The 13,020-nt window shown below is 44.1% G+C and overlaps 1 protein-coding gene across 16 annotated transcripts in view; it reads left to right on the top strand.

The window, feature by feature from the left end:
- ZNF674 (zinc finger protein 674) overlaps positions 1 to 13,020 on the top strand; it is a 42,121-nt gene that overhangs the window by 701 nt on the left and 28,400 nt on the right. For 5 of the 16 annotated variants that reach the window (XM_077988596.1, XM_077988595.1, XM_077988591.1 and 2 more), the window contains exons 1-5: positions 32 to 81; positions 515 to 627; positions 844 to 955; positions 3,418 to 3,461; positions 5,012 to 5,148. In XM_077988596.1, the coding sequence (XP_077844722.1) occupies positions 5,086 to 5,148 (63 nt within the window). In that variant the 5' untranslated portion in view covers positions 32 to 81; positions 515 to 627; positions 844 to 955; positions 3,418 to 3,461; positions 5,012 to 5,085. Of the gene's footprint in view, positions 1 to 31; positions 82 to 379; positions 424 to 514; positions 635 to 843; positions 956 to 3,417; positions 3,462 to 5,011; positions 5,149 to 13,020 lie in introns of those variants that run through there. The other 11 variants (XM_028842178.2, XM_015127284.3, XM_077988592.1 and 8 more) reach the window with 5 other exon arrangements.

Here is a 13,020-nt window from a genome sequence, read left to right as displayed (position 1 = left end):
CTCGGCTGACCCGCAGGGTGGCGCTTCGTTCACACTGGCTGTGGTCTTCCGCCCCTGAGGTTTCAGGCTCTTGGCAGTGAAGTAAGCGGGACGGGGGTGGTGATGGATTGGATAGGGGAATGTGGGGGACGGGAGGAATGACGGGAGTTTACGGGGCCGTGGGGTCATGGGGCCACGGGTGAGCGCCCTTGTGGGGGTTGAGTGACACGGACGGTGGGCGTGAGTGTTGGGGGCGAGGTTCGGGGCCAACGACTGACTAATTGATTGAGTCACTCAGCGCTTGTATCCTCACCCCCTGGTAATTGCCAGGCACTCTTGCAAACGTTTCACATTAATAGGAGCCCTGTGAGGTGTTACGATGATTATTTTCCTGCTATAGAGAGAAAACGGCACAGTGTGGCTTGGCAGCCTGTCCAAAGTCACGTAGGTAGCAAACCTGAGGGAGCCTTTTTCTTTTTCTTTTCCTGTACTTTGTTTATCACGTTTATTATTTCCTGTGTGTCTCTTCTTCCAGACTAGAAATCTGGAACTGGGAATTTGAAATTTTGTTCACTGATGGATTTGCAGCACGGAGAACCGGCTCATGGAAGGCACTCATTTCTTCAGTGAATGAAAGTGGCACAGCAGGTGATCAGTTGGTTCCAAAGCCGGAACTCAGGAAGGCAGGGTTTTCGTCACTGGGGATAATTGAGCTGTGCATGAATGTTAATTCATTCTTAAAGCTAGAATGAGGCGTTGTCCCTCTTCTGTTGGGTAAAAACCTTTGGGTTTTACTCAACTTCACTGCATAGAAGGGAGCATAGGTGTTGCTAATTGAGTCTCCTGTGGTCATTGTGTTTCAAGGGTCAGAGTGCAGACCTGAGACCACTGCTACACCGACTTCAGACTCCAGTTTATCTGTGCCCCGGCTTCCTCACTTAGTCTCAGAAGACTTAGGCTGAGGCCGCAGGAGGAGGTGAGTTCCCTGGGTCACAGGCAGAGATCTGGTGCTATAGTGATGGCCCCAGCTGGGGTGTGTTTGTCTCTGAATCCCTTGGTCCTGCCGCCTTGGACATAAGAGAGGTACGCTGAGCTGAGGCGAGTTGGAGGAGAAGCCTCAGCCCAGAGTCCAGACCCAGATCCTCAGGGCAGAGAAAGGAGGTTCACAGGACAGCAGGTCCTAGAAGAGCTGGATCCTTAGTGACCTTTGTCCCTCACTTCAGCTGAGACAGAGCAAACTGGCTCAACTTCCAGGTGCCATCAAGGACCATATGACAGTGCAGTTTGATTCCTACTGGAGGAGGGACAGGTGAAAGTCACAGGTGAATGGAGGCATGGGTACCCCCGCCATGGGGCAGGTGCCCTGCTGTAGTGCCTGCAAAGGCGGGATGAGGCTAGAAAGGATCACAGCCAGCCACAGAGGATTGGCCTCTCCTAGCACACCTATTTGTGCACCCCCGTGCTTCCTTCTCTTGCCATTGGCTTTTTCTGAATTTGAGTCAGCCCCACATCATCAACCAGGCACCTGCTTCCAGGGGAAATGCGAGTGTCCCTTCATCCTGACCAAAGTGCAGAAAATATATTTTTAGTTTATAGAATTTCAGAGTAGTCTCTAGGTACGCTGTCATCCAGCTCTGCTGCCTTATTTAGAAGCTCAATGAAACCAGGTCTGAGGACATGACTTGTTAACCTACACGGAGCTGAACCCTGTTGTCCTGATGGCATCACAGTGATTGCTGAAGTAAGAAATGGTTACTCTGCACAGAAGCTCCTTGCTGGAACTTTCTTTTGAAAAACTGCCAAAGAAGGAGGAGCATGGCAATCAAAATGCAAATCGTGGGAAAGGAGGAAGTGGTGGGGTGGGAACAGGGTAGGTGGCCAGTTAAAGAGGCAGATGCAGGGGAGCAGGCACAGTGGTTTTCAACCCCTCACAGAACTGACAGTGCTGGGCTGTTACCCACCCAGCCCCACACCTCTCCTCCCCTGCAGCCCTCTGAGCCCTTGTTGGCCTCCTTCCTCCAAACCACATCAAGAGATCCTACTCATACACACTTGCAGAGGGTCTTTTCACCTCTAGGGCTCTGTTTGATAAGAATTGATTTTTAATAATTTTTAATTTTTGTTTCATTAGTAATTAATTTTCATTGTCCAAAATGCAAATAAACAAGGAAATTAAAATCACCAATCAATGTAACCAATGTCAGCATTTGAATAAATGCTGTTTGAGATCAGGTGCGGTGACTTACGCCTGTATTCCCAGCACTTTGAGAGGCCAAGGCGGGTGGATCACCTGAGGTCAGGAGTCCGAGACCAGCCTGACCAACATGGTGAAACCCTGTCTCTACTAAAAATACAAAAATACTTAGCTGGGCATGTTGGTGCATGCCTATAATCCCAGCTATTTGGGATGCTGAGGCAGGAGAATCGCTTGAACCCAGGAGGTGGAGGTTGCAGTGAGCCAAGATCATGCCACTGCACTCCAGCCTGGGCAAAAAGAGCAAAACTGTCTCAAAAAAAAAAAAAAGAATAAATGCTGTTTGAGACTTCATATTTGTACATATTGCTTAACAAAAATGAGATCACACTGCAGTTGCTGTGCCGGAACCTCCTTTTAAACACCCAGGAACTGAAAACGAAGTTCAGAAACCATCTTTAAAGCCTGTGTAGTATGCTTGTTTTGCACGTTTCATATTTTTTTACTGAGTCCCCTTTGCTGCACATTTAGTTGCTTCCAAGTTTTTTGTTTATTTTTTGTTTATTTTTGAGCCAGGCTCTGACGTTTTCACACAGGCTGGAGTGCAGGAACGTGATCATGGCTCACTAACCTCGCACTCCTCAGCTCAAGAGACCCTCCCACCTCAGCCTTTTGAGTAGCTGGGACTACAGGCATGCACCACCACGCCAGCTAATATTTTTAATTTTTAGTTTTGTAGAGACAAGGCCTTGCTATGTTGCCCAGGCTGGTCTTGAACTCCTGGCCTCAATCAATCCTCTCCTTCAGCCTCCCCACATGCAGGGATTATAGGCACATTTTTTTAGTGGAAATGACAACAGTAACATTTTGCATCTTTGTACTAGGAATAGAACTCTTGAGGTAAAGGAGATGTTAAGTTGTTACTGGTTTCTGACATTTAGATGACCTTGGACACAAGTCATGCATCTGTCCAGTAAGGGAGACAAAGTTTCATGTGCAAAACCCACATGATCTTAGTAGCGAGACAGTTTCATGTGTAAAACCCACATGATCTTAGTAGCGAGACAGTTTCATGCGCAAAACCCACATGATCTTAGTAGCATCCCATGGGAATAGGCTGAAGCTACCAGGCCTTATTTTTAGATCATTCTTCCCAGGGTGCAAAGGTAATTATTATTAGGGTGGTGATGATGATCTTATGTCTATACCCACTGAACTCAACCTTTCTAATTCTGTCTTTATAGATCTCCATCCTTTGCCGGAGCACAACAAGATGGCCATGTCCCAGGTGAGTTCTAATGTACCCCTACTTTTTTTTCCAGTGAAATTGAGGCAAAGTTTGGAATCTATATATACACTTGAAAATACCAATTATCCACTCTTCTCTGGCTGTTTTCTGTTCAACTTGTCCTCAGCCTCTGGTTTCTCTAATCCTTCCCCTCACCAGGAGAGAGGAAAAACAGAAAAAGATACTTCTCTTTACTTGTTCTTCCAGAAACTGTACCTCATCTTTTCTTCTCCTTCTCAGAGAAGAATTGTTTAAATACATAGATTCATCTTGCTTTTGCCTCTTTCTTCACTTCTAGATCGCTTGGTCTTTTTTACTGTGTTTAAGAGAATATGTTTGTGTATAATGTTTTAATGTACATAGAAGAAACTAGTAGCCAATAAAGTTTCTATTTCTTCTCCCCCTGGTACCACATTCCTCCTTAGAGATGTCCACTGTTAACAGTTGGTTGAAACTGTGAGGTAGATGCATTTATGTCAGTTTAATGAACTAAAAACATATACATATGTATTGTTTTTTATGCTTTTACACAAATGGCATCATATTCACATACCTATCTTGCTTTTTGAACCTGATTATATCCTGGGTGGTGTTCCTTGTTAATATATAAAGATTGTTTTAATTCCTATTTCATAGTATGGATATATCATGTAACTATTTTTTCTATTCACAGATATTTAGGTTTTTAATTTCTGTGTGTGTGTGTGTGTATGTGTGTGTGTGTGAGACGGAGTTTCACTCTTGTTGCCTAGGCTAGAGTGCAATGGTGCGATCTCGGCTCACTGCAACCTCTGCCTCCCAGGTTCAAGCGATTCTCCTGCCTCAGCCAACCGAGTAGCTGGGATTACAGGCATGTGCCACCACGCACAGCTAATTTTGTATTTTTAGTAGAGACGAGGTTTCTCCATGTTGGTCAGGCCGGTCTCGAACTCCTGACCTCAGGTGATCCATCCACCTTGGCCTTCCAAAGTGTCAGGATTACAGGCATGAGCCACCATGCCTGGCCTAATTTCTTTTTACTATTGTAAACAGTGCCTCATGAACAACTTTCTCTGTATCTGCTTGCTCTGTAGTACCAGTGTTTATGGAGGTTATACCTGGTAGTCAGGTTTTGACTAAAAGGTACTGAGACTTAAATTTGCCCTCCGAAATCCTTCATAATTACTCCTTTCACTAAATGTAAAGACCAGATAATTTCTGTGTTCCAGTTTTCCAGGCTATTAAAGACGAAAAGGTACCCAGTTCATTTTGTGAAGCCACTTAACCTGAAATTTGAGGAAGATGCTACAAAAAAGAAAATTGTAGACCAGTTTCCCTTAAGAACATGGATCTTAAAATGTAAAAATATTCTGAATAGAGCATTAATAAATTGAACATTTAAAAGTAATGCATACACATAGTAAAAATTCAAATGAAAGCTTTGTTCAAGAAAAGGCAAAAAATAATTTTCCCATCCTCAAGATTCCTTCATTTTTTGGTACAGTCTTTCAGAGAATATGTATGCTTATCTGTATGGATGTATGAATCTTTTTTTTTTTTTTTTGACACAGAATCTTGCTCTGTTGCCCAGGCTAGAGCGCAGTGGTGCAATCTCAGCTCACCGCAAGCTCCGCCTCCCGTGTTCATGCCATTCTCCTGCCTCAGCCTCCCGAGTAGCTGGGACTACAGGCGCCTGCAACCACGCCCGGTTAATTTTTTGTATTTTTACTAGAGACGGGGTTTCACCATGTTAACCAGGATGGTCTCAATCTCCTGACCTTGTGATCCGCCTGCCTCAGCCTCCCAAAGTGCTGGGATTACAGGCGTGAGCCACCAGGCCCAGCCAGGATGTATGAGTCTCTTTGTTCACTCCTGTATGTGCTAGCTTCTGCTCTCACACACCTTTTCTCTAACACATTAGAGCTCATTCTGGTCCTTTTGGTCTTGTCTTCATGATCATTCCACTTTACTTGTATTTAGTTGTCCCTAGGGTTTCTTAGTGCAGCACTATTGTCATTGTGGTTCTGATCATTATTTGTTGTGGCTGCTTTCCTGTGCATTGTATGTATAGCAGAGTCCCTGGCCTCTATCTCTGCTAGGTGCCAGTAGAATCCCTCCTCCAGTTTTGGCAACCAAAGTGTCTCTAGTCATTGCCAAATATCCCCTAGGGGAGAGAAGTATCCAGTGTTTAAAACCAATGGTCTACCTTGTTTGCAAAAGCAGCTGCTTAGTATTTCATTGCATGGGAATGCCAATATTTATTCACCTTTCTCCTAGTGATGAACATTCAGGGTATTTCTAGTCTTTTGCTGCTATAAACAGCATAGCAATGTACAGTACATTCCGTTGCCTGCATGTGAGTATGTCAGATGTGAGATTTCTAGGTCAGATTCATGTGCATCATGAATTTTGATTCAGAACTGTCAAATTGCCCTCCAAATAGAATATACTGATGTGTACTCCTAGCAGCAGTATATGCCTTTTCCCATAAGTGGGCAATCACAGTGCATTATCCAATGCTTTGATTTTTGCCATGATGCAGGATAAAAGAGTGGTGCATTTTAATTCACATTTCCTGAAATTAGTGTCTTTTCATATTTTTTGTTTCTTTGTTTTTTGGAGACAGGGTCTCAGTCTGTCACCCAGGCTACAGTATGGTGGCATGATCACAGCTCACTGTAGCTTCGACCTCCTAGGCTCAGGTGATCCTCCTGCCTCAGCCTCCTGAATAGCTGGGACCACAGGCGTGCACCACCACACCTGGCTAATTTTTGTATTTTTTGTAGAGACAGGATTTTGCCATGTTGCCCAGGCTGGTCTCTAACTCCTGAGCTCAAGCGATCTACCTGCCTTGGCCTCCCAAAGTGCTGGGATTACAGGTGGGACCATTGCACTGGGCTATTTGTTTTTTGAGACAGAGTCTTGTTGTGTTGCCCAGGCTGGAGTGCAGTGGTGTGGTCATGGCTCACTGCAGCCTCAACCTCCCAGGCTCAAGCAATCCTCCCACCTCAGCCTCCCAAGTAGCCGGGAATACAGGTACATGCCACCACACCTGGCTAATTTTTCAATTTTTTGTAGAGTTGGAGTCTTACTGTGTTGGCCAGGCTGTTCTCCAGTGCCTGAATTCAAGCAATTCTACCACCCTGGCCTTCCAGTATGGTGAGATTACAGGTGTGAGCCACTGTGCCCAGTCTTCTTTTCATTTTTTTAACCACCATTTGTACTTCTTTATTTCAATTATTTGTTCTAGTAATTTGCCTCCTTTTCTCTTGGGTGTGGAATTAATTTGATTGCTGGATGCTAGCTCTTTATGTTAACTCAAGTAAATAAGATCTCTATCATATATGTTGCAAATATTTTTTCATACTTCATTTGTTTTGACTTGTCTTATTAAGTTTGGGGAGTGGACACTTACATTTTGTTAATGTGGTCTAATTTCACAATCTTTTGTGACTTCTAGATTTTCTTTTATTGCTTATATAGGATTCTGTGAGTCAAGATTATAAAAATGTGATTTCCGTTATGTGGAAAAAGTGGTTACTGAATGGTGGTGACACAGCTGAGTCTCTGTCTGTATGGAAACAAAGACTCTTCTATATCATATAAAAGTGAATTCTAGATTGGTTGAAGACCTAAATATATAGTTGAAAAATTGGGTAAAAATTTAGGAGGATATATGGATAACTTTGTGCAGTGCAAGAAACGTTTTTTTTTGTTTGTTTTTGTTTTTGTTTTTGTTTTTGTTTTTTGAGATGCAGTCTCCCTCTGTGGCCCAGGCTGGAGTGCAGTGGCACGATCTTGGCTCACTGCAACCTCCACTTCCCGGGTTCAAGCAATTCTCCCACCTCAGCCTCCCAAGTAGCTCAGACTACAGGTGTGCGCCACCATGCCTGGCTAATTTTCGTATTTTTAGTAGAGACGGAGTTTCACCCTGTTGGCCAGGCTGATCTTGAATTCCTGACCTCAGCTGAACTGCCCGCCTCAATCTCCCAAAGTGCTGGGATTACAGGCGTAAACCGCCGTGCCTGGCCCTGCAAGAAACATTTTTAATGAAGATGGAAAACCCAGAAATCATAAAGGGAAATATTGTCAGGTTAGACTGTAAATGTTAAAAACCTGTAGAGTCAGAAGACATATTTGAAGCTGAGAGAAAATACCTTCTATGCATATAATACACAGAGGATTTATGTATGTAATATGAACAATGATTTAAAAAACGAAAAAAAAAATGTGGTAGAAAGGAGTCAAAAAGATAAGGCAGGCAATTTAGAAGAAAAAAATGTGATGCTATTTGAGTGGATATTTACTTTTTCCAGTTTTCAAGCCAGGAAAACAGGGCTGATTTTTATTCCTCCCTTTTTGTTGTATTCCAACGAATGAACCCAGTCTCAGTCCTCTTCTACTAACTGTTTGCCTTTCAGATATTTTTTGTTTTATATAGATACAAAACCACAAAATTTTGCATGGGTTGTTTTTAATGAAAATATGCTCCTACTATGCTTTTCTGAAATTTGCTGTTTTTGTTTGTTTGTTTGTTTTTTCATTTAGACAAAAGTATCCCAGGCATCCTTATGTGTGAGTGTGAGTCAATTTTTTTTTTTTTTTTTTGAGATGAAGTCTTGCTCTGCAGGCTGGAGTACAGTGGTGCGATCTCGGCTCACTGCAACCTCCACCTCCCGGGTTCAAGAGATTCTCCTTTCTCAGTCTCCCGAGTAGCTGGGATTATAGGCTCGCGCCACCACACCCAGCTAATTTTTGTATTTTTAGTAGAGATGGGGTTTTGCCATGTTGGCCAGGCTGGTCTCAAACTCCTGATCTCTGCCTCAGCCTCCCAAAGTGCTAGGATTATAGGCGTGAGCCACCGCACCCATCCTGTGTGAGTCAATTTTTATCATGACAGTTCCAGAGTATAGATGGAACAATTTATTTAACTACTGTCTCGTCCTAGTCCATATGCAGATTATTTGCCAATCAGGGGTTATTTTTCTCATAAGCAATGTCACCTGGTAATACAGCTGTTGTTCTACCATTTGGGGGTTCCCAGGAACACAGTACATTTAGAGCTTTCTTTATTTTTCTTTTTTTTTTTTTTTTTTGAGACAGGGTCTCACTCTCTTGCCCAGGCTGAAGTGCAGTGGCACGATCTCGGTTCACTGCAACCTCAGCCTCCTGGGCTCATGGCTCATGGAGTTCTTCCACTTCAGCCTCCTGAGTAGCTGGGACTACAGGCACAAACCACCATGCCCGGCTAACTTTTTTTTTTTTTGAGACAGAGTCTCGCTGTTGCCAGGCTGGAGTGCAGTGGCACGATCTTGGCTCACTGCAACCTCCACCTCGTAGGTTCAAGTGATTCTTCTGCCTTAGCCTCCCGAGTAGCTGGGACTACAGGTGTGTGCCACCACGCCCAGCTAACTTTTGTATTCTTAGTAGAGACAGGGTTTCCCATGTTGGCCAGGATGGTCTCGATCTCTTGACCTCGTGATCCGCCTGCCTCAGCCTACCAAAGTGCTAGGATTATAGGCATGAGCCACTGCGCCCAGCCCTTTTTTATTTTTATAGAGATGGGGTTTCTCCATGTTGCCCAGGCTGGTCTCAAACTCCTGAGCTCAAGTGATCCATCTGCCTTGGTCTCCCGAAGTGCTGAGATTACAGGCGTGAGCCAGTGTGCCAGGCCTTTTAGGGCTTTCTTCTACTTTTTGCTAATATGAATAGGACTGCCTTGGACATCTTTAAGTACACATAAATATTTCACTAGGATAGGGTCCTGTAAATGCAACTGCTGGTTAAAGTAAGAAACAAATACCTGTAATAGGTACAGTCAAATTATGTATCAATCATCCTTTATATGAGAGTATTTAATTTCTAATATTCTTCATCAGCAGTGACTCTTATGGATAAAAGACAGTATCTTATTGTTTAATGAGCATATATGTGAATTTTAGTGAGGTTTATAATCTTTTTGTGTTTCTAGGCCTCTAACATTTCTGTTGCTATGAGTATTTTATTCATACTGTTGGGCTGTCTTTTCTTATTGATGTGTTAAAGGTGTAGGGTAAAATCCTAGAAAGGTCATTGCTTTGTTAAACGGTATTTGCAATGTAAAATTTGATATATATTAACCAATTGTTCCTCCCCAAAATGCTGTAAATAGTTTATAACTTCTTTGGTGTTTTTTCCACATACTTGACTGTACTAAGTATTATCAACCTTTTCAGCATTTAAGAATATGAAAGGAATACATGATAAGTTGTATATTTATTTTATATTTGTTCAGTTGTATGTTAGGTTGTGGTCTTTTTCATAATGATTTGTTAGAATTTTAGTGTATAAAGGAGATTAGCCCATTGTTTTGTATATTTCAAATACTTTTCTCACTTTGATATTGATGTTTCATAATATTATAATTTTTGGCCAAGTGCTGTGGCTCATGCCTGTAATCCCACCACTTGGAAGGCTGAGGCAGGAGGATTGCTTAAGCTTGGGAGTTTGAGACCAGCCTGGGATACATGGCAAAACCTTGTCTCTACAAAAAAATACAAAAATTAGCTGGGTGTGGTGGTGCGTGCCTATAGTTCCAGCTACTAGGGAAGCTGAGGTGGGAGGATTGCTTGAGCCCAGGAGGTTGAGGCTGCAGTGATCTGTGAACTGCATTCCAGCCTGGGCAACAAGAGTGAGACCCTGTTTCCAAAAACAAACAAACAAAAAATTCATTCTGCTATTTAGAAATTTCTAATGTCTAGGCAGTCATGTTGATCAGTCTGTGATTGTATGTCTTCTGAATTTGGGGATTGCTCAGAAAGGCTGTTAGCCAGCTGGGAGCAGTGGCTCATGCCTATAATCCTAGCACTTTGGGATGCCGAGGCGGGTGGATCACTTGAGGTCAGGAGTTTGAGACCAGCCTGGCCAACATGGTGAAACCCCATCTCTACTAAAAATACAAAAATTAGTTGGGTGTGGTGGTGGGTACCTGTAGTCCTAGCTACTTGGGAGGCTGAGGGGGAGAATCACTCGAACCTGGGAGGCAGAGGTTGCAGTGAGCTGAGATCACACCACTGCACTCCAGCCTGGGCAACAGAGTGAGACTTTTTTTTTTTTTTAAAGGCTTTTAGCCACTACAAAATTATAAAAACTTTGATCTATTTTACGGTTATCTTGTACACATTTAAATCTCTAAGGCTGGGTGCGGTGGCTTACACTAGTAATTCCAGCACTTTCGGAGGCTGACACGGGTGGATCACTTGAGCTCAGAAGTTTGAGACCAGCCTGGCAACATGATGAAACCTCGTTTCTACAGAAAATACAAAAATTAGCTGGGTGAGGTGGCCTGTACCTGGAGTCCCAAATACTTTGCGGGGCTGAGGCAGGAGGATCACTTGAGTCCGGGAGGATTGCTTGAGCCTGGGAGCTTGAGGCTGCAGTGAGCCATAATCGTGCCACTGCACTCCGGCCCGGATGACAGAGGGAGTCCTAGTTTTTTTTTTTTTTTTAAATCTCTCATCCCTGTGTAATTTATTTGTGGGTTCAGAGTGAGATGGGTAATTCAGTTTTATTGAGATTTTTTCCTCCATAAATACCTAGCCAGAAGATATGGTTTGGCTATGTCGCCACCCAAAATCTCATCTTGAATTGTAATCCCCACGTGTCAAGGGCGGGACCAGATGAAGGTAATGTGTCATGGGGGCAGTTCCCCCCATGCTGTTCTCGTGATAATAAGTGAGTCTCATGAGATCTGATGGTTTTATAAGCTTCTGGCATTTCCCCTGCTTGCACATCTCCTTCCTGCCGCCTTGTAAAGAAGGTGTCTTACTTCCCCTTCGCCTTCCGCCATGATTGTAAATTTTCTGAGGCCTCCTCAGCCATGCTGAACTGAGTCAGTTAAACCACTTTCCTTTATAAATTAGCCAGTCTCAGGTATGTCTTTATTAGCAGCATGAGAATGGACTAATCCACCAGATTTTCCTAATGTCATCTTTTCTGCATAGATTATAGATACATATATATACACACACACACACACACACATATATTTTTATATATACATATATATATATATTTTTTGAGACAGAGTCTAGCTCTATCACCCAGACTGGAGGGCTGGAGTACAGTGGCGTGATCTCGGCTTACTGCAACCTCTGCCTCCCGGGTACAAGTGATTCTCTTGCCTCAGCCTCCTGAGTAGCTGGGATTATAGGTGATTCTCCTGCCTCAGCCTCCCGAGTAGCTGGGATTACAGGCGTGTACCACCACACCTGGCTAATTTTTGTATTTTTAGTAAGAGACAGGGTTTCACCATGTTGACCAGGCTGGTCTCGAACTCCTGACCTCAAGCGATACAACCGCCTCAGACTCCCAAAGTGCTGGGATTACATGTGTGAGCCACTGTGCCTGGCTGATTTAAGATATTTTTACTGTAACCAGCCAATGGGTTATTCCCACCCACTGCACAGTCAAAACCAATTCACTGAGACCACGGACTTGCAATAAAGAGTTTAATTGACAAACAAGGTCTTGCTCTGTCCACCAGGCTGGAGAACAGTGGTGCAATCTTGGCTCACTGCAGGCCCAACCTCCTGGCCTCAAGTGATCCTCCCTCAGCCACCCATAGTGCTGGGATCACAGGAGCCAGCCACCACACCCAGCCACAGTGGGGTTTTTATGGAGGCTTCATCACAGAGGCATGATCATCACTGGCCCTTGGTAGTCAACTCAGCCTTCATCTTCTCTGCCCTCCCAGGAGTTTTGAGGATGGAGATGAAATTCCCAACCCTCTAATCCTGTCTGGTTTTCTGGTGACCAGCTCCCATCTGGAAGCTACCTAGGGGCAGCCAGGCACCAGTCATCTCATTAGCATATAAAAGACACTTTGATCACTTCAGAGTCTATTCCAAGGGTTGCAGGAGCTTTTGCCAGGAGACAGGACAAAAACCAAATATATATTTCACAATATCAAACCAGGTGACATTACTCCAGATAAAAATGACTCTGGATTGGTAAACAAACTGCATCTGGACTGGAGGACTGAGTAAACTATGACTGGCTGGTAGGAAGCCATGGATTGGGGTTTTCTGAGCACATTGTCACTCAGTGATATGTAACTGGGCACATCTTTTGCTGGGACCCTGGAAGCCATGCCACTGGGACCATTACAAGAGATATTGGTCTATGGAACAGGTTAGAGCTTCCAAGCAACATTTGTTTCATCCTAGCACTCAGCAGTGTGGTTTTGTTCCCTGGCAGCGGAGCTCTCACGAGGGAGGGGCAGTTTGGGCTACCAGCTCCTGGATTGCTCTGAGAAGCCCTCCTGCTGGAGAAACCTGCCTGTCACCGCCCTCTGGCAGGCTGGCTTTCCTGTCCCCTCTTCTGCACAGCTGGGTAAACTAGTGCCACTGTGGCTGATTTGGGCCTTACGGGTGCAACGAGTGGCTTGAATTGAAGGCCAGCAAGTGTGGGTGTGACAGGATGGGATCTGGAGCAGAAACAGGTGGGTTATTAGTCTTTGCGAGGAATTGGGGCCATTGTAGAAGTGAGTTCTTGTTTGGTGGTGACAAGGCCAAGCACAGACCTTTCCCCTTTTGCCTCA

Source organism: Macaca mulatta, chromosome X, assembly GCF_049350105.2.
Source record: "Macaca mulatta isolate MMU2019108-1 chromosome X, T2T-MMU8v2.0, whole genome shotgun sequence".
NCBI lineage: Eukaryota > Metazoa > Chordata > Mammalia > Primates > Cercopithecidae > Macaca > Macaca mulatta.
This window is presented reverse-complemented; position numbering and strand designations above follow the sequence as displayed.